The sequence below is a fragment of the Camelus bactrianus genome, chromosome 32 (assembly GCF_048773025.1).
Source record: "Camelus bactrianus isolate YW-2024 breed Bactrian camel chromosome 32, ASM4877302v1, whole genome shotgun sequence".
Classification (NCBI taxonomy): Eukaryota; Metazoa; Chordata; class Mammalia; order Artiodactyla; family Camelidae; genus Camelus; species Camelus bactrianus.
In genome coordinates, this window is record NC_133570.1 from 22,167,108 (window position 1) to 22,187,084 (window position 19,977).

At 55.5% G+C, this 19,977-nt stretch overlaps 1 protein-coding gene across 16 annotated transcripts; it reads right to left on the reverse strand.

The window, feature by feature from the left end:
• Positions 1-7,219: 7,219 nt before the first annotated feature.
• Positions 7,220-19,973, reverse strand: GUCD1 (guanylyl cyclase domain containing 1). Of its 16 annotated transcripts, none has more exons than XM_045517017.2 (7): positions 19,140-19,617; positions 18,661-18,742; positions 14,394-14,478; positions 13,437-13,602; positions 12,205-12,296; positions 10,193-10,434; positions 7,220-9,982 (listed from the first exon to the last, which is right to left on the reverse strand). In XM_045517017.2, exons 3-7 carry the CDS (start codon positions 14,402-14,404, stop codon positions 9,618-9,620), a joined length of 876 nt encoding a protein of 291 aa, XP_045372973.1. In that variant the 5' UTR covers positions 14,405-14,478; positions 18,661-18,742; positions 19,140-19,617; the 3' UTR covers positions 7,220-9,617. The 16 variants fall into 16 exon arrangements, with proteins under 16 accessions (XP_045372973.1, XP_045372975.1, XP_045372979.1 ...); XM_045517019.2 differs by having other exon boundaries at positions 14,394-14,481; XM_045517023.2 differs by lacking the exons at positions 18,661-18,742; positions 19,140-19,617 and adding an exon at positions 19,784-19,973 and having other exon boundaries at positions 7,220-9,540; positions 10,193-10,305.
• Positions 19,974-19,977: the final 4 nt, after the last annotated feature.

A 19,977-nucleotide genomic window follows, 5' to 3' on the forward strand; every position in this document is an offset into this window, starting at 1 on the left:
CCTGGAAAGAAAATCATCAGGCCTGTCTCAGAGTAGGTAGTCCCTGCACAGATGGAGTCATTTGAAGGTTTAACTCATGCCTGGAGGGTGTAGATGCTTAGCAAAAATTTGTTGGATGAACCCGGGGTGGAAGTTTCTATTTTGTGTGATCGTTGCTGGTTCCACAGGGGAGAAGTATCTATGTTGTGTATGGGGCCTGTGGCCCTTCAGTGAAGTCTTCTGACCCCTCTGAGCCTTCTCACATCTAAGGTGACAGGTGGCTGGATTCAGGGCTGTCCAGTTCTGCAGGTAGCACCACTGCTGGCTTATGGGTTTACTGCTAGCATCTGGGGGGTGTCGGGGGGGGGTTGCCAAGCCACAGTGTGCCCAATGGGAAAAAGGGCAAGGGCATTCTCCAGGATAGACCATATATTAGGCCAGAAAACCAGCCTTAATACATTTTAAAATGTTGAAATCATACAAATTATCTTTTCCAATTACAGTGGAATTAAACTAGAAATCAGTAACAGAAGGAAGACTCAAAAATAAGGTGAAGATAAATCACACATTCTTAAACAATCAACAGGTCCAAAAAATCACAAAGGAGATTAGAAAACATCTTGAGACAAAAACGAAACCAAAACTTATAGGATGCAGCAAAAGCAGTGCAAGAGGGAAATTTATAGCTGTAAACATTTACTTTAAAAAGGAAGATCTCAAATCAGCAACTGAATTTTACTAGAAGTAGAAAAGGAACTGGAAAATGAAGAGCAAACTAAATGCAAGGCTAACAGTGAGAGGGAAATAATAAAGATTAGAGCAGAGATAAAACAGAGACTAGAAAAACAGAGGGAAAAATAAACTGAAAGTTCGTTCTTCAAAAAGATCAGCAAAGTTGGCAAATCTTTAGCTAAGGTTGACTAAGAAGAAAGGAAGAGCCAAATTACTAAAATCAGAAATGAAAGTGGGGACATTACTACTGATGCTATAGAAATAAAGAGGATTATAAGATGGAAGTTGGAATGATTTGTTGGAGGAGTCATAAAAAGGATGTGACCACTTGACCTGTGAGCTGGACCCAGGCAATTGGAGGCTCTCACCCCCTCCCTGTCCTTGGACTATCCTCTGTGCCCACTTTTCCTACACTAAGAGCTACTTCACTGATGCAGCCTTGAAAGAGAAATGTGTTATTGAGACTATCTGGACTGTATCTGTGACTGAACCACATAAAGGTCTCTGTATAAACTCTTGAGATTCTGCTGGGCAGGTGCAGAGATCTACTTGTCTTGCAGCTTCATGTGTGAATTCCCCTGCCCATTAAAACTGCCACCTGCCAACCTGGTGTGTTCTGCCTGTTTCTCTGGTTCTCCTTCCCTCTGTGTGAAGTGGCTGGTTTTGAATTTCACCTGGGAAACTTCTGAGGTTGCGAACCAACATAATTATACACCAGCAAATTGGATAGCTTAGATGAAATGGGACAATTCCTAGAAATACAAAACCTACCAAGACTGAGTTACGACGAAATAGAAAATGTGAATAGTCCTGTAACTGGTAAGGAGATAGAATGAGTAATCAAGACCCTCCCAACAAAGAAAAGCCCTGGACCTAATGGCTTCACTGATGAATTCCACCAAACATTCAAGGGAGAATTAACACCATTTCTCCTCACATTCTTCCACAAAATTGAAGAGGAGGGAGCCCTTCTTAACTTATTCTATGAGGCTAACTTTACCCTGACACCCAAGCCAGACAAAGATACTATAAGAAAACAAAACTACAGACCAATATTCCTTTGAATATTGGTGTAGAAATCCTCAACAACATACTAGAAAACTGAATTCAGCAGTATAGCAAAAGGATTATACACCATGACCAAGTGGCATCTAGTCCCAGAATGCAAGGATGGTTCAAAGTACAAAAATCTGGGGGAGGGTATAGCTCAGTGGTAGAGTACATGCCTAGCATGCACAAGGTCCTAGGTTCAATCCCCACTATCTCCATTTAAATAAATAAAAACTTAATTACCTCCCCACAAAAGGAATTTTAGATATAAATAAATAAATAAATATTTATATATATATGTGTGTGTGTGTGTATATATATATATGGCTATTTGCTGCAGCATGGTTGGATCTTGAGATCATCATTCTAAGTGAAGTAAGCTAGAAAGAAAGAAAAATACCATATGATATCACTTATATGTGGAATGTAAAAGAAAGACACAAGTGAACTTATTTACAAAATAGAAACAGGCTCACAGACATAAAAAACAAACTTATGGTTACCAGCAGGGAAAGAGGGTGGGAAGGGATAAATTGTGAGTTCTAGATTTGCAGATACTAATTACTATAGGGGACTCCTACACACAAAGTGAGTTGCATTAAGCAGGGAAAGGTAAAAAGAGAGAGAATTTGAATATTTTATGCTGGACAATAAAGTCAGTCTTCCCCTTGCTCTAAAGGCAGACACTGTCTCTACCAAGGTCTCGAGAACACCTGCGCTTTGCTCCGGAGGGAGACCTATCTCTATCTTCCAAGGCCATTGGCTCTACAAACATCCTTGAAAAATTGTCCAGGACAAAGGCATTTGTGGTGTTAGCTGGCAAAGTCATGCAGAAATTTGAGAAACATGAAAGAATCATGACAATAACCTCCCAAAACATCCACCCCTCATTTCTACACCATCTTGACTTCTGGCAACTTCCCCAGGAGTATACCACTCCAACAGTTGCTCTGATTAACCTGATCGACAGAAGCAATTCAATTTGTCTCTCAGAGTTTAATTAATTTCATCCACAGCACTTCCAGGGACACAGTGAATCCTACCTGCAGTTTTAACCTCAATCCTGCCTCCCTGCCAGAGTCTGCAGTCCAACAGGTTGGACAAGTCCCATAAACCATCAAGGCCTCTCTTAGAAAAAGTCAAGCAGCTTTCTCAAATATTGACCCTTGCACTTAGCCCAGATCATTAATCCAGGAATGGCAGGATGTACTAGATACTGCTCAGTTGCCACTTTGGCCCACAAGGAGGGAGTCTGGGCCAATCTATCATTCATACCAATCCTGGCCAGTAAATCGACACTGACCTGAATGACTTTCCGGGCCGAAGTGGTCCCATCGGTCATTTCAACCAAAGTCAGGGACAAATGGTGCATCACCCTTTCTAATCAAATGGCTACCTCATGGGGTAACTGCCCACAGAGTGCACCTGAATCTCGGGTCACTGCTCGGTCTAGGAAGCTCCCCTGAGTAACTCAGGCTAGCCTCAGGTGTCTGTGGGCTACCTGATCTATTGGTGATGTTTGTTTAAACAATTACAGTTCTTTTACAACCACTGCAAAGATGCAAGACACTCTTTGGGGAGGTTGGCAAATTAATGCCTGGCTTTCACACAAACCCAATCATCAGGGCACATGTGGTAGTATTTACAATTGTTGGTCCCCGAAGAGGGACCTACATCAGTTGGAGCAGAGGTTGATAAAACCTCCAGTGTGGCCTCCTGGCCAGCCCATAGGCCTTCAGGTTCCCAGTTTAGTTTGAATCATTGAGTCTAATCCTCCTATTTGGAAGGACTTCCTGAGGGCAGTCATCCAACCTGTCCTGTTTGCCCATGCATCCAGCTAGGTGGCATTGTCACCGAGCAGAACCCTATCGGGCCTTCCTAGAACAGAACCCCCCTGACCATGTCCTCCGCCTGCTTCTTGTCTGTAGAAGAACTTTAGTCTCCCAGGCTTCCCCAAGTTCCAAAGAGTACATTTCATCAGAGAAGTGAGAAAGCAAGGGAAACAGTCAAGCAAGACAAAATAATCATAGTTCAGCCATTAAACAAAGTCAAGGACTGTTAGTTCCTCCCCAAGGGCTGTAGATGATATTCTGAGCCTTGTCCTCTGAGCTGTTTTGCAGATACTGAACCCTCACCAGGTGGAAGGAGTTAACCCTGTGCTACCCACAAGCACAGAGACCCCGGACCAGCTGGAAGCAGGTTGATGACGTCGACTCCCAATGACCCTACCACCAGCCAATCAGAAGAAAGTCGGTGAGCGTTCACACACCCCCACAGCCCCTCTCCCTCACCTTGTCTTTAAAAGCCTTTCCCTGAAAGCCTTTGGGGAGTTCAGGTCTTTCAAGCACCAGCCACCTGGACTCCTTGCTTGGCGTCCTGCAGTAAACACTGCACTTTCCTTCAGCACGACTCATGACAGTAGATTGGCTTTACTGTGCTCTGGCTAGTGGACCCAAGTTTGGTTCAGCAACAGCATTTGTCTTCCCTACAAGATGACCCGGTGAGGGCTGTGGGAATGGGGGTTGGGAAGACATCTGGTGGTACTGCAGAAATTTTTCCTGCAAGATGCGGGAGCCAAGGATATCTCTTGCATTTCCAACAGACTTCTGGTAATTAACAGGAACAGCGGTCGCACTAGTCAAAGCCACCCAGTCAGGGAGAAGGCAAATCCTGCGACCAGTTACATTTAAGGTGCTTGCAAAAGTTTGGGACAGCTGCACCAGGGCGTTTTTGTTTATAAGGAAGGCTCCAGAGGCAATTAAAAAGGCAAACATCATTCCTGAGTCATGCCCCTCTCCACCCATCTCCTGGGATCTAAGGTGTTTCCTACCTAGGGGCTGAAGTTGCTACTCCCCCTCCAAAATTGGTAAAGCTAAAATCTGGTACCTAAAATGTCCCTTTTTTCCTTTTTTTTAATGGAGGTGCTGGGGATTGAACCCAGGACCTCCTGCATGCTAAGCACACACTCTACCACTAAGCTATACCTCCCAAGTGTCCCTTTTTAATTTTTTCCCCCAGTTATCTTTTTCTCAGACCCAAACCTTTTGTTTGGAAGGGTCAGGTACAAGAGGTACCAGGGACACTTTTATAAAATGCATGGAGACCCAGTATGTTCCCCATTTTGTCCTACGGGGACCACCATAGAGGGTCTGTGAGAGCCATTGCTCACCCACATGGTTGTTTTCCTTGTGATCTAAGACCACGTCCATCCAACGAGGGAATCCAAGTGGCTACTGGAATCAAGATGGACTCCCTGGGCCCCTTCCGGCTGGGCTGTCGCCTAGATGTGCTGACCAGGCTGGCTCGGGGCTGGTCTTAGGGGAAGGAAAGAAGCAACGTGCCCGGGAATAGTCTGAATCCCCAAATTTTGAAGTAAGTTCTTATGACCTTCTCAGCACGTTCATCCAGATGTCCCCAGGAAGTGGCCTTTCTCGAGGCAGCTGCATTCAGTGATCAAACTGCTTTATAAAGGTGTGTGGACCAGGAGGCAGTGAGGGAGGTAGAGGCAGAAACCTTTTTGCGTGGATTTTTGAGGAGGCATCCCCGTCTTGAATGACTCCAGATGCCCGTGGGTGGCGGGGAGTGGGGAGGAGCCACGGGATCCCTTGACTGCCGGCCCATTGTTGAGTGGCTTTTGTGATACAGGGTACACCCTCATCAGACAGCAAATGGCTAAAAATACCACATGGGTTTGTTTCAAGGGCCACAACAGTGTGCCCAGAGTCGGCTGGTTGGACCCGAATGGCAACTCTGTGACCCTTAAATATGTCTACTGTGGTGAGGCACCACCAATAGCCCCTAGAGGGGGTCAGAGGTGTGCTGCTGGGGTCATGCACTGGGCAAGGTGACCTCTTTCCCCACGAGAGAAATGGGCCAGCCGGTGGTGGGGATCACACCTCTGGCCTGCGATGGCAGCCTCTGCCTCAGAAACCACTTTTCCCCCTGGGCCGGGTCCACGGTGGAGGTGTTCTCATGCTCAGCCCAGGGAAGGGCCCAGGTGGCAGTCTGGGAGGCGCCGGTGCTGCAGTCAGCAGCCTGATCCCAGATGGTCCCATCAGAGAACAGGCTCTCACCTTGGGTATCACCATGTGTGACCTTGACAGTTGGAGGTTTTCCAAGTGGCAGATCCGACAAATCAGCAACAGCCCGAGAGTCAGTAAAAATGTGTTGGGGTTTACCAAGTGGAGTGCTGGCCCAGTGCTATGCAAACGGCCTGGGGTCTACCTGCTGAGCAGAGGACTCACAACCATTTTCAGTTCTGGGCCGTGCTGCCCTGGCGCAGTGTACACCATCTGATTTCAGTCGACCCATCAGTGAACCAGACCTGGGCATTTGGGGAACTTGAGATCACCATTTAGCCAGCGGCTTGGCTTTGCTGGAAGGAGTGGAGGGGTGTAAGTTCCCCCCAGAGGATCAGCTGTCAGAGATAAAGCTGAGGTTTCCCTTGGGCCAGGACAAGTCCAGGACGTGTGTTCCTGGATACTGCAGCTGGGGCAGGTCAGATGGAGGCCAGGCAGCAAACGCCAGCCTTCCTGCCTGGAAGCAGGCCCCCGGGAGTTCAGAGTTCACTTCCTGCTGCTGTCAGCACTGGCTCAGCCCTGTAAGGTCACCAGGGTTGCCTCTGACCATGGCCTGGGCTGCGGGTTGGGAAAGCAACGATGGATGTTGGGAAAGCAACGATGGATTTCGGTCAAGCGCTGTTTACAGCTCATTGAGTGATGACCTCGGGCCACTTTCTGGGCTGCAGTATCCCCCGGACTGGAGCAGTGGTTACCCAAGAGTCAGTGTATCTCACAGAATACCAGTGTTACACAGAAACAAACTCTTGTTGCTAAATAGTTTGGGGAAACTCTCAATGAACAGGGTCCCCTTTGGCAGGGTTATTCAGAGCCTTTTCTGGGCATCCCAAATCTCCAGGCGGGGGCTGTAGCCTGTGGTGTTTGCCAGGCTGAACCAACCAGGGCACCCCGTCATACAGAGCTTCTCACCGCAGGCATTCTGAGGGGCATGCCTCAGGGCACGCTAGATAGGGTGGTTTCTGGGGTGCTGAGTTCTGTTCTGAGATCTAAAAAAAACAGAACCACACGACCTCCAGTGACCCCTGCCTCCTGGGGTTCATGCTGTCTCTTGCTCCCTCCCATTACCATCTGTCCTGAGTGAGGACACCTAGGCAGCCTGTGGCCAGCAGCCCTGAGTGAGCTTGGAAGCAGATGCTCCGGCCCCAGCCAAGCCTCGAGGTGACTGCAACCCCCGCCAACAGCTCCAAAGACCCTCATGTAAACCCATGGTGACCATGGGGCCTCCAGCAGTGCCAGGAGGATGCAGGTCTGAGAAGCAGAAAGCTGGACTCTAGTCCCAGCTGAACCCGCTGTGGCAGGTCAGGGACCTGGGTTCCTGTGAGCTCCTGCAGAGAACCCGGGAAGGAGACAACAATCACAAAGGTGGGCCAGGGCTGCCATCATTTTGCAGTGAGGATGTTTATTGAGAATGGCTCATTACAAACAAAATATATTTATGTATAAAATCTCTGCAATGCAAAAGATCCCTTTTATCCCCATGTGGCTGGAGTGAACAGCGTGGCCTGGGGCTGCACTCAGCCCCCTGAGTGCGGACAGGGGTCGAGGTGGCTGTAGGCAGGGTGCCTGCTGTCCAGGCTGTCTCCAGCCCCATTTTCATGATTTCTGCAGGAACATGACCCAACGAGGCTTGCATCCTGCCTCCGTGATGCTTCCCAGGCAGACAGCACCGTCGCAATGACAGGCAGCTCTCGTGAACTTCCGGGAGGGTGACCTCTAACCCGTGGCTTGCCCCGGGAAGCCCTCCTCCCAGCCCAGGGACTGAATGTCTCTAAAAGATGGGTGGAGGCTGCCCTCCATGTCAGGGCCCCCTCATGTGCAGCCAGCCCCAAAGCTTTGCTTCCTCTCATTGTTTCCCTTGACACATCCATTCTCAGCAGTTTTACCCCGACCCCTCTTAAGGACACCCAAGCCCCACAGCTTTCACACGTGGTACCCCTGGGCATGGGAACCAGAGCTCCCTGGGATCGTGGGCCACCCAGCATTAAGGCCATGGTGATAAGACCAGCCTGAAGGCATCGCTAGTCTCTGAAACCCAGGGTGGCTGCCCAGCCAACAGCCCCTCCCCAACAGCCAAGGCTGCCGGGTGTTGAGGAGCAATACAGCTGGGTGGTCTGACAGCCCTCAGCAACGGAGCCCACCCCTGCCCCTCAGAGCCGCCACAATCTGGGGGGAGGAGTACGCGGGGCAGATGCTGAGTGTGGTTTACAGTCTGGGGGAGGGGCAGCAGCTACCGCCGCCGCGTGCCTCGGGCACTGGAAGACCAAGACACGGAGGGGCCAGGGTGTTGTGGCTGTTGGGGCTCCCCGACCCCCCTAGCCTGAGGCAACCCTTGAGGGGTGGGGGGTCCCCAGCCCCTTTGGGAATAATCCATTTCCCTTGTTTTTTAGGTGCAGACCTGAGTTCAAGACCCAGCTCCACCATGGTCCTGGGCTGGGTTTCTGTCCATACGGAGAGGGGCCCCAGCACGCAGCCCGCCAGCCGTGAGTGCCCTTCTCTTAGAAGGAGAGCGTGGGCTGTGAAGAGAGGTGTCAGTGGTTCCAAAGTACCTGTGATCTCACTGTTACTGTCTTACTTGAGGATGAGTCTCACTCCCATAAAGTGAAAACTTAAATCTCAAAAAAACCACTCCCCCCAACCCCAAAAGAAGAAAGAAAAAGGACACAGCTCTGTCCATGCCACATGCTGTGCTGTGAGATCCCGGGTGGCCATCACCCTTCTCTGTCAAGACATGAGACCCAACACTGTGCAAAAGGCCCTGGTGTGAACACCAGGGTGGGTGGGAGGCCAAGGCTGCCCCCGGCCACTGCCTCAGGCCCAAAGCCCCTGAGCCCAACCCTTGCGGCTCCCCACTCTCAGAGGCAGACCCCACCACCAGGACCCAGGCTGCTGTCAGGAGGTCCCGGGGCCGGTGGATCGCTAGGCCCAGGCAGCCATTCCTGGCCCTCGGGCTCAGTTGTTCTTGAGCACTGCCTGCCAGCAGGAACCAGGGTCCCACCCACTTCCCAAGCCCCAACCCTCTCGAGCTGGAGTACCCGGAAGGCCACAGGACCCTCAGAGTCCTTTCTGCCTGAGGTCCAGCCCTCCCCAGGGGCCAGAGGCCTGGCAACCACCACAGGGCACGGGGTCTGCAGCACTTCTGTCCCAGAGGAGGCCCGGAGAGTCTGCAGCCCCTGGGGCTGAGCTCAGCTACAGTATCCAAACAAACACGCCGCCCTGACAACATCTGTCTCCAGGGCTCAACCACCAGGCCTATGGGGAGACGGGCTCAGACTCCTCCCCCTGCCCTGGGTCTGGTGGGCAGGCCACGTGGGCGCCCGCAAGGGTGGGCATCTCCTGGGCACAGCTGGAGTTGGGCTTGGGGTCCTGGGGGAGCTCCACGCAGATGCTCTGGGGTACCTCTACGCAGATGCTCTGGGGTCCCTCTAGCCACTACAGTTGTGTGAGGGAAGGGGCAGGATGAAATCAGCGCTGGTGGATTAAGCAGGCAGGCCTCAGCCTCCTGGAGCTCCTGGCAGAGGCGGCAGCTCCACACCAGAGCCCGGGAGCCCAGGCCAGGGCCAGGGCCTCCTGAGTGAGCCCGGCGGGGCGGGCACAGTGGGCTCCCGCCGTCAGCTGTCCAAGTAGACAAAGAGGATGTCCTCGTCCGTGCCGTAGCTGGTTCTGGCCTCCTCGAAGTTACTGAGGCTAGTGCTGCACATTCCTGCTGGGCCAGGAGGGGCGGAGCGGGCTCAGGGGAGCACCGGGTTCACTGGCACCCGGTGAGCCACCCCTCACCGTTCAGGAAGCCCTCCCTGCCTGTGGTGGACTTTGTGAGCCTGTCCTCTGACCCTTCCCGAGCTCAGCAGATGGAGAAAGTGAGGCCCAGAGAGGGGAAGAAACACATGAGGCTGCCCAGGGTAAGTCTGTGTGAGTCATGGGGGGTTCTTCCCTGTCCCCAGGGCTGTGGAGAGCCCTGGGTGGGTCTGGAGCAGGGATGGGGCTGGGAAGACTCTCCTTTGTCCTCAGAAGGCGGGCCTGGGGGAGACGGGTGGGGCCCTGGGCAGCGGCATGGGGCTGGCGCCTTGGTAGGGAGAGATGTCCTGGCCCGGCGATGGCGGGGGTGTGGAAGAGGCCAGCACTGCCCCAGGTTGGTGGCTGCTCTGCTGCACGGCGAGAGAGTGGCGTGGATTAGGGAGCCCAGGCAAAGCAGAGGCTTTGGGGAGAAGGTGGTGAGTGGCTCTGGGCCACACCAGGTTGAGTGGAAGGAGTTGTGGGGGCTGAGGGCCCGCCCCACCCATGTCCCTGCCCATGTCCCCGCCCACATCCCCGCCCACATCCCCACCCACGTCCCCACCCCACGTCCCCGGACTCACGGTCTGCGTAGGCTGGGTTGTTGTAGAAGATGCAGCCGGTGGCCCGGTTGTAGCCACGCAGCACGATGAAGTGGCCCTGGTAGTCGGGGGTGCGGCAGAAGCAGCGGTGGCCGCTGGGAGCGAAGCAGCAGTACTTGACGGGGCTGGAGCAGAGGTCACAGTGCAACACCCCCGAGTTCACCAGCACGATGGCCACGTGGCCCTGTGCCAGGTGCGCTTGGATGTCCTGCACGCTGACTGTGCTGTGGGCAGGAGGTAGGTCAGCCAGCGCCACTGGGCGGCCTCCCAGTCTCTCGAGTGGACCCCTGCTTGGCCCCCGCTCTGTCCCGTGTCACAAAGCCTGGGGACACAGCTCGTGTCCGCCCTGAGCTCAGTGCAGAGGGAACATCCTGCTGTGCCCCTGTGGCCCAGGCGCAGTCGGGGGCCAAGCATGAGACCAGGGTTTTGGGCTCTGGGTGTGCCCAGGACATCCTGGCCCCAGCAGACCCTTCACGGGGTGATGAGAGTTCAGCTCCAGAAGGGCCCCCCATCAGGGACCTCTTAAACAGACCCCACCTCTCGACACAGTTAGTGGATTCTTTCTACCTAGTGCCTCCCTCAGTCCTTTACCCTAAATCATCTGTGGTTCACGTTGGAAATTGTTGGTCTAATCGATTTCCCCAAATCTCAGCCAGGCATGGCTTCACCAGTTTTAAAACCAAATTCTTCTCTGAAGAGTTTGTTTTTCTTTTTTTCCTAAGGCCGCTCGTGGCAGAAGGGGCTGCCTAGGAACGGCTGGTCAGTGTTGCTTCCAGGGGACCCCCAGTGCAGCTGGCTGCTCCAGACTCTTAGGCACTGGCCCCTTCAATGCCCTCTGAGAAGACCAGACCAAACAAGAGCCAGAGGGGAGAAGGGCTAGGGGGGGTCACTACATGGGGGGCCCACCATTATCACTGGTGGGGATGCCTACCTACTCAGGGCCCTTCCTTCCTGACCATCTCCTCAGGAGTGGCACGTTAGCGCCATGTGGCCTGGCCCCATGCCAGCCACGCCAAGTCATGTGACCATCTAGTTTGCTGCCCTGGCCCAGGGAAAAATGCCAAGTTTTTCCATTTGGTCTTTGAAACAAAACAGCTGGCTGAGTTCCTCACAGTCTGTACCAGAGCAGGATTTCAGCTACAGGGAAAGGCAGGGGCTGGGCTGGAAGGAAAAATAGCAGGCTTCACGGGACAACTGGGGTCAAAGTCCCAAGTTCAGTTCACAGCATGGCCGTGGTGCTGGGCTGACCCTGGGGCCCACACTGCTTTGCTATCCTCAGTTCCTCACCTGCGGGATGGGGGCAGCCCCAGCTCTCTACCCCACTAAGCAAACACTGGCTGCCTTTCCCTCTAACACATGCTCAGATGGCTAGATGATGCATGGGGACGTCTTCCCTGTTTCCTGATGGGCTACTGTGTGCCTACATTGTGTTAATAATGGAAACAAACCTGGGAAGAATGGGAGACCTGAGAAGAGAGGTGGGGGGAGCCAGGCCGGGACCTGGGGAAGGAAGTCGCTTGCATCGGGGCAAGTCGCTCCCAGGGTCTGCCTGAGTCCTGCCCTCAGGTGTAGATGAGCAGGAGGACTATGTCAGGTCACAGCAGCCCGTGGGGTGGTCTGGCAGCCAGGCCTCCCTCGATGGTCCACACCCTGGGCTGTTTCTGCAGCCTCCATCGCCGAGCCAGCATGCGCCTCAAGCCATCACCCTTCATCAGGGTCCCTGTGCTCCATAATATGCCACCGCCCTGTGAGCCCCTGGGGGCTGGCTGGAGTCTGCCTTGCTCACTTGCCCCTCCACCCCTGCCAGGATCCACCCCAGGCGAGAGTCTGTGTACAGTCGGTCACGCAGCCTGCCTTGTCCCCATGCCAGCTGGACGGGAAGCTCCAGTTCTGCCTGACTCCCCAGCCTTCCCCATACATCACCCCCAACCTCCCCCCCCCCACCAGTCTGGTGAGCAGGCGTGCAAGGAAGGGCAGGGTGGGCGTGGACTCACCATTTCTCCACCAGCACCTTGCAGGCTTTGGCTTGTGCAAACAGCTGGTTCACCCGGGTCTCCTCGGTGTCAAAGTGCTTCCTGTAGAAGGACTGAAAGCAGAGGGGCAGTTAGAGAAGCCACCGGCCTGGCTGTCCTCACTCCTGTTGGATGGAGTAAAGAGCATGTCACGGAGTCAGAGATGGTGGGAGAGCAGAGGAGCCTGGCCCACAGGGAAGACGGCGCAGGCAGCAGGCCCGGGCAGAAAGCTGTGTCTGTCCTGGGCCAGCAGGGCAGCTGCTGGGGAGCAAGGGACCACACAGAGGGTGAGGAGGGTGCTCAGGAGGCGTGTGGGCATCCTGGGGAAGGTTAGCTACCCTGAGCTTGTGTCCCCTGGCGGGCATGAGCGCAGGAGTCTGGAGTAAATGAGCAAAGTGCCCCGGGATGTCCAGCGAGGCTCAGCCAGGCGAGGTCCACGGAATATACTGTTTGGTGCAGGGGCTTCCAGGGAGCCAGAGTCCTGGGGTGGGGGGAAGGCAGAAGAGACCCTGCTCTTGGGCCCTTTCCTTTGCCTCATGGCCACACTGATCAAGCAGGATCAGTGAGCCTTCTTTCCCGGCTTGGAAAGTTCAAAGGAGAGTTAGGGTGACCGGCACTGGCCACGGTGCAACAATCCTTTTGCCAATGAGGCTGGCAGCAAATCTGCTCTGCCAGGTTTTGGAGCCCAGGCCAAGATGTGCCTCTGCAGGAGGCAAGCAAGACCAGCTGGAGCTGTGCAGGGAGGGAAACGCACTGGTGTATCGGCAAGGCTGCCATGGCATTCTTTTTCAAAAGACAAAAAAGAGGAAAGGAAAGATGGCACATTGATTTTTTTCCAGAACACCAATACCCAGCTTGGAGCCGGCTGTCCCCATGAGGAGGAAAAAATGATGGCCAGAGGAGGGCAGGGTGTGCTGAGGCTTGGGCCCTGCTTGTGCTGGGAAGGACACAGGAAGGCTCCTCTGAGCATCATCAGCAGCTGTCGCAGGCAGGCGGGTGGTCTCTGGGCAAGGGGGAGGGGTTGCCAGGAGAGACCTCGCTTGCTGCTCAGGTCCTCTGGGCAGCTGGACCCAAGATACCTGGTCCGATTGCTCACAAGTCCTGCCTGGAGCCTGGCTGCTGCTGCTCCCTGGTCTCCACAAGCTGCGTGCACACCCCTGACCGCACCCTCTTCCAACGACTGCACCTAGTGAAGGCCAGTGGCCGGCGCTCACCTGGTTCTTGTAGCCCTTGTCGACGCCCAGGGTCTGGGTGCAGAAGCGGTGCCTCACGCCAAAGTGGCGCATCAGGTAGGCCAGGTCAATGGTCCAGATGCTCTTGGTTAGCCGCAGCTCCCGCAGGGCACTCTCAAACTCACTGTCGTCCAGCTGGCCCAGGTATCTGTGTGTGGATGGGCTGCAGAGGTCACTCACCTCAAGGGGAAGCTGGCCGGGGTCACCTCCCACCCGAGGGCTGCCACCGTCTGAGCTCCCAAGCCCCTGGACTTGGTCGTGAAATCCTACAGCCTGTCCTCACGCTGCCCAGGCACCACACTGGATCTGGAGTCCAGGGCCTGGACTCTGATCCTGACATCTCTTGCTGGCTGTGTGACTTTGGGCAAGTCACCATCCTCTCTGGCTTCACTAGCTTCATCTCGAGGATGAAGTGCTTGGACCTTAGCAGAGGCTTTCTAAGTTTTAAGCACAGAACTCTTCTGTTGAACCCTATTGTGCCTGGAATTCCAGGAGGTAAAATGGGTAAGGGAGAGGCTGCCCTGGGGTTCCATGCTGCTGTCTGAAAACTCTCCAACAAGGAGATGGAGATGGTATGGTTCCTCTGTGCCCTGATGGTGGTAGTCACACAGCCTCAGCTCAGCAGTCAGCTCCCTAGTGACCCAGTGGTCACATGATCCTGTGTCTCAGTCATGGGGTCACTCTGTGGGCCAGGCCTGGGCACCGGGGATTTCCTGGCCATCCCAGAGCCCCCGGCACTCTTGGCATGCAGATCTGGAAGGCCTGGTCCACCCTTTGCTCACTTTTGCAGATGGGATAGGGCCTGGATGGAAGCTGGGCCTCCCACAAGCCCCAACCGAGGACAGCCACAGGGACAGTGAATCCCACCAGGTCTCTCCCTGTGTGTCCCCCAGCCAGGGCAGGGGGTGGGACGGGGAGGGCCGAGGCCTGCCCACTCACCGCAGCACCATCCTGGAGCAGGCCAGGCCGCAGTCCCAGTGGTAGAGCTGCTGGATGATGGGCACAGGCAGCTGCACAAAGTCCCCTGCTGGGAAACACAGAGGTCACAGTGCCCCACCACTGCCACCCCTCCGAAGCCACCGTCCTCAACTCCTGCCCAGATGCTGCAGGGGCTGTTCAGGGGCTGGGCCAAACCTTACGGGCCACCACCCGTCCATTCTCCATACAATAGCAGTGATCCCCCTAAAATGCCAGTCAGAGCAGGTCAGTCTAGCACAAAATGCCCCAGTGAGCTGGTTCCCACACCTCTCAGGGCAGTGCCTTCATGGCTGCTGCCCAGTGCCCTCTGCTTCCTTGCCTCTCCTCCCCTCCCAGCCTGCCCTCCAGGCGGAACGTTCCCATCATGAGCCCACATGCCCCGGGGCCTTTTTACACCTGCTCCCTCTGCCAGGACTGTCCTGGCCCTCCAGGTAGCTGAGCGAACGCCTGCTTGTGGACGTGGCTTCTCCACCACACTGCCCTTCCATGCCCAGCCCCCGCTGCGTGCACTCCCAGCCCCACAGGCCTTTCTCTCTGAGCCTCTTCGTGGTGGGAGTTCCAAGGAGGCAGGGACAGGGCTGGACACAGCAGGTGCTCAGATGTTCAAGTCTGAGTTCACAAGGCCAAGGACTCCAAAGCCCCCAGGGCCACCACAGCGTGAAGACCACAGCTCCGAGGAGGGGACTGGCACGTCATCTGTACGTAAAATGCTACCCTGGGTGACCTCTCAGTCTCCTTGCCAAGCAGTGAGGCGCAGCAGAAAGGGCCCGACCCAGGCGTTCTAGCCCCGGGCCTGCCACTGGCTGGCTGCGGGCTGGGCAACTGACTTCCTCATGCTGGGCTGAGTCCGGCCGCCTCTAAATTGGGGACTTGGATCTGATTCAGGCGTTCAGTCAACAAGTATTGCCCAAGAGTCTAGTAAGTGCCTGACATGTGAACCAGAGAGATGGTGGTGAGTGACACAGACAGGTCCCTGCCTTGGTGGACAGCAGAGACAAGCAAGTGAAGAGAAAAACAGGGGGCCCAGCTAGGGGAAGTGATCAGGGTGTGCTCTAGAGAGGAGAGTCGGGGCACCAGGCAGAGGGCTGTGGCGGGGCAGGCTGGCGCACAGCCTACAGGACCCTCCTGCCCTGGATCCTGTGACTCAACAGCCAGAATGGAAGAACGGGAGGGACTTCCCTTCGGCTGTGACCGCTGTTCTCACTCACGACACCCTTTCAGCCCACGTTGGTTCCTCACCTCAGGGGTCCTGGGGACTCTCTTGAACCCACGACCAGCCTGCGCAGAGCTGCTCTGGCTCCTGTCGTGTGCAACAACCCAGAGGGCCATGCGGGAGCCCTGGAGCCCATCCTGGCCTTTTGACCTGCCGGCCTTGCCCGGGCAGTCTCTCGCCTGGTGTGGATCCCAAGCTCCCACTCTCCTGTGTCTAAGCCCTCCCCAGCTCTTAAGGCCTGGCTAAGATGCCAGCACTTCCAGGCCTTCCCTGATCCCAGGCCGGCTGGGCCCCAGATCACACTCTGGCTCACAGGCAGGACCCTCACCTTGAGCTTGTCTGTGCCCTGCTGGGCTGTTGTGTGTCCCCAGGAGGCAGGGACCTGACTGCTTCTTTGCTGCACTATACTGGCCTCTCCCGTCTACGCCTCACCCGCAGGGCTCGTGGATGGCAGGATGGCGTGGTGAGTGCAGGCCACCCACTGGCTGAGCCATCTGGCCTCTCGGTGCCCGCGTCAGCCTCTGTGAAACGAGCCCTCAGGTGTCAGCCTGCAGGATGCCATGGGCACTCGGGGTGAGAATGTGTGTGAAGCCCTTTGCAGGTACAAGCTGCGCCCTGCCCTCCATCAGCCGGGGCCCGGCGCACTGAAGCCAGTCGGGCCCAGGCTTTGCTCCCCACTTCCCCTGGCCCCAGGAGCCTCCAAAAGGAACCCAGTTTGGGGGAGGCTATAGCTCAAGTGGTAGAGCACATGCTTAGCATTAACGAAGTCCTGGGTTCAATCCCCACTACCTCCTCTAAAAATAAATAAATATATTAATTAATTAATTAACTAGTCTAACCCCCCCCAAAAATAAAAAATCTCTTAAAAAAAAAAAAAAGGAACGCAGGCCACCACTTAAGGCCCTCCAACATTCTCCCCATGCCGTGGATTCAGTCCTGAGGGCTGTCCTGCCTGACTTCTGCCTGTCCTCTGTCCCAGTTCTACCCCCAGCCCCTCTCCTGTTTCTGTACACCGTGGCCAGAGGGATCTCTCTTTTTTCTTTGACTGTTTAAATTTTCATTAACAACTTAGTTACCTTTATACCATAATTTACATGTTTTAAATTTTATTTTGGTCAGAGGTTTTTTTAACTTTTTTTTTAATTGAAATATAGTTGATTTACAATGTCTCCTACTGCTCTTAGAATAAAATTCTCACCCTTTACTAAGGCCTCCAGGGCCCATCCCACCCGCCTCACTTTGGTCTTCACCCCAGGATCTTTGCACGTGCAGCTCTGAAACTCTCTTTCCCCTCAGTACTCAAGGCTGTCTCTTTTTGTCATTCAGGTCCCAGGTCAAAGTCTCCTCCTCTGAGAGGCTTTTTCTGACTATGCCTTTGTGGGGAGGGGCCCTCCTTCACAGTACTTCCTTGTCTCCTCCAGAATACTCAGCAAAACTAATAAAAACATAAACATAAAATACAGCTATCCCGTCTCCCCACTAAACCGTAAGCTTCCTAAAGGCTGAGAATTTGCTAATTTTGTTCAGTGTTACTCCCCGTGCCTAGTGTCTGAGGCTTAGTAGTAACTTAGTAAACATTTGCTGGAAGAAATGAACTACCACTGTGTGCTAGCTCTGCGGACACTACAGGTGCCTGGGACCAGAGCTCTGCCTTCGAGGTATTCATATTCTAAAACAAGCCCCCATGGGGCTGAGGGGAGGGAGAACTCTATGCAGGCTGTTGGGTCCTCGGGGTGGGCGCCTCCCTCTTCCAGAAGCCCTCGCTGTAGCTATAAAGTGCCTTTTTGTTTTTCTTTACACAGGCTGTTTACTCCCCAGCCTTTGCTCCTGCACACCCTTCAGTCCGGAACGTTGTCTCCCATCTCTGAACATCCAGATGCTCTGGCTCCTTCCCTCCCTGAGGCCCTCAATATGGAGGGTTTGAGGTGGTGTCTGCCTCCCGCACCAGAAAGACCAGTAACTCCCCAGTGGCAGGCAGGCAAAGGGTTGCATTTGCCTCCTCCCAGCCCTCTGACCACAGGAGGTATGCAGACATGCCTAACGGTGAACGGAAGGAGTTTTTTTCCCCAAAAAGGACTTATACCTCAAGATTCCCAGTCCCACTTGTCACCGCAATGCACTCCTTTCCCCTAGGCTTCCAGACTGTAGCCCTCTGTTCACAGCTCCCTCCTTACTCTGTGGCCTGGGCTCTGGCACTGGCTAGCTGGGCCATCTCCGGCCAGACTTTGACTCTGTCCATGCCTCCCCTATGCTCCGCTGGAGATGTGGCACAGGACATGTTCTCTAGGGCCCCCGGGAATTCTGCTGCCCCTCTTCTTCTTGCCCTGATCTCTAGAACCCTTTGATCCTCCCCACACCCTACCCCCCAGGTGGCTAAACATCCCCACATGGCCATCCCATCCTGGCACAGGAAGGGCAGCCCACAGGGACCCAGAGGTATTCCTGTAGGGAGTGATAAGAGTAGGCGAGGCCTTCTGAGGCCAAACTTGCTGCCAGATATTGATGCCTGGAGCCAAGGGACTGTCCCACCTGAGAGTTAGGGACTGCCTGGCAGGCAATGGCCTGGCCTCAGTTGGCAGCTCACGGGCCCTGAATACTTAACCCCTCTCAGCCTCAGTCTGCTCAAAAGTGCAAATAACAATGGGTTATGAGGATTAATAAGGCTCTGCATGTAAACAGCTTAGCACAGTGCCTGCCCATAGAGACCTCCCTGTAAATGTGACTCACTACTCCACTGAGGTTCAGGAAAGGCAAGTGTCTGATCAAGATCACTGGGTCAGATACTTGGAGGAGTAAGGAGGCAAAACCCAGGGTAGCACCTACGACTTGCTGTAATCACAACCAGTGCCCCACTAATGCCTTAGGGCGGGGGTCCCACATGCTCTTGACCTCTCCCATGAGTTGGCACCTCACTTTAAGTTTACCAGCAAGCACTGTCTCTTTCTCTTCAACCCTGTGCTTGAAGCAGAGCAGGAATTATTGCTCCCCTCCCCCCACTTAGAAACGCAAACTTACACCCAGGGCACTGAATGTCAGTCTTGGTTTCTGCCCCAAAGGAACTCAGGCCACATGGGACTGAAGGAAGTAGAGTGAAGAACTGCAGCAAGAAAAAAAAAGCTGAGTCTGGGGGGCCCTTCCCCGACGCTCTGTGCTCACAGCCAGTTCCCTGCCCTTCTAGGCCTCAGTTCCCTGAAGTGACAGATCTCCCAAGGCGGGTCCAGCAGGACTTTCCGTTTCTAGGGAAGATGCCGCCCCTGCCTCACAACCAAGATCTTCCCATGACCGCTAACAGAGCTGACTAGGGTCCCAACTAACCGGGGCTTGGGGTGGGGGCCAAGGCGGAGTGCACACCTGGCCAGGTTTCGCTCAAAGCTTTACAGCCTGGGCCGTGGGGGCGGTCGGCCCACGGTCGCGCGACGGAACCCTGCCCCGCGCTAGGGTGAGGTTCCCCTTGTTCCCCGGAGTGAGGGCTGAGCCCTCAGGGAGGCACTGACCGGACTCCAGTGGTGGCCCCTCTGCCTCCGCCTCTGTCCTCATGACCCGGGCAGCGCGGGGCTCCCATGGCCCCGGCCCGGCGCCGGCTGCAGCTTCGACTTCGGCTGGGGCGGGAGCGGGGCCGGTGCTCGCCGGGTTCCTGCGCCGCCACTGTCACCGCCACCGCCACCGCCAGCGCCAGTACGGCGGGGAGAAGAGGAGGCGGCTGCTGGGCCACCCCAAGCCCCGCCCCGGCCTTTCCAGGCCTCGGCCCGCCCTGCCCCTCCCCCGACTCCTACGCCTCCAGGCCCGCAGGCTCTGGATCTCAGCGGGTCCCTGCCGCTCGGGGTCTGGGCTCCCGGGGACCCCGCCCCTGGCCTCCCCGGGCCTTGCGCGAACGCGCAGCCCTTCCCCGCCTCGCTCCCCGGAAGCCCCGCCCAGGCCCGGGCGTTCCGAGAACGCTGGCTCCCCAGAGGCTCTTCCCCGGGCAAGCTCCGCCTCTGCCCGACACCGCGCCTCCACCAGCATCGGGTCCGAGGCACAGCGCGGGGCTCCGCGAGGCCCAGTCCTACTCCGAATCCCGTGGGCCGGCCTCCGCTCTGCTCCGTCCCTGTTCCCCTATCCGTTCGGTGGGGTACCTCGCCTCGCTCAGGGCGCGCCTCACCTGGCGCTGCCGGGTTCCGAAGTTTAAATTGTGAGGGGAGGTCCTGGCCCTCGGTCCCACCACCTGCCGCCACCGAGCCCCGCCGGGCGGTCCAGCCCGTCTCTGGTGTCGGGTGCTTGGAAGCGCGAGCCCCACTTTGCCCTTGCCGGCCCGAGGGTCGGTGTTTCCGGCGGCACCTGGGTCCCGTCATCAGC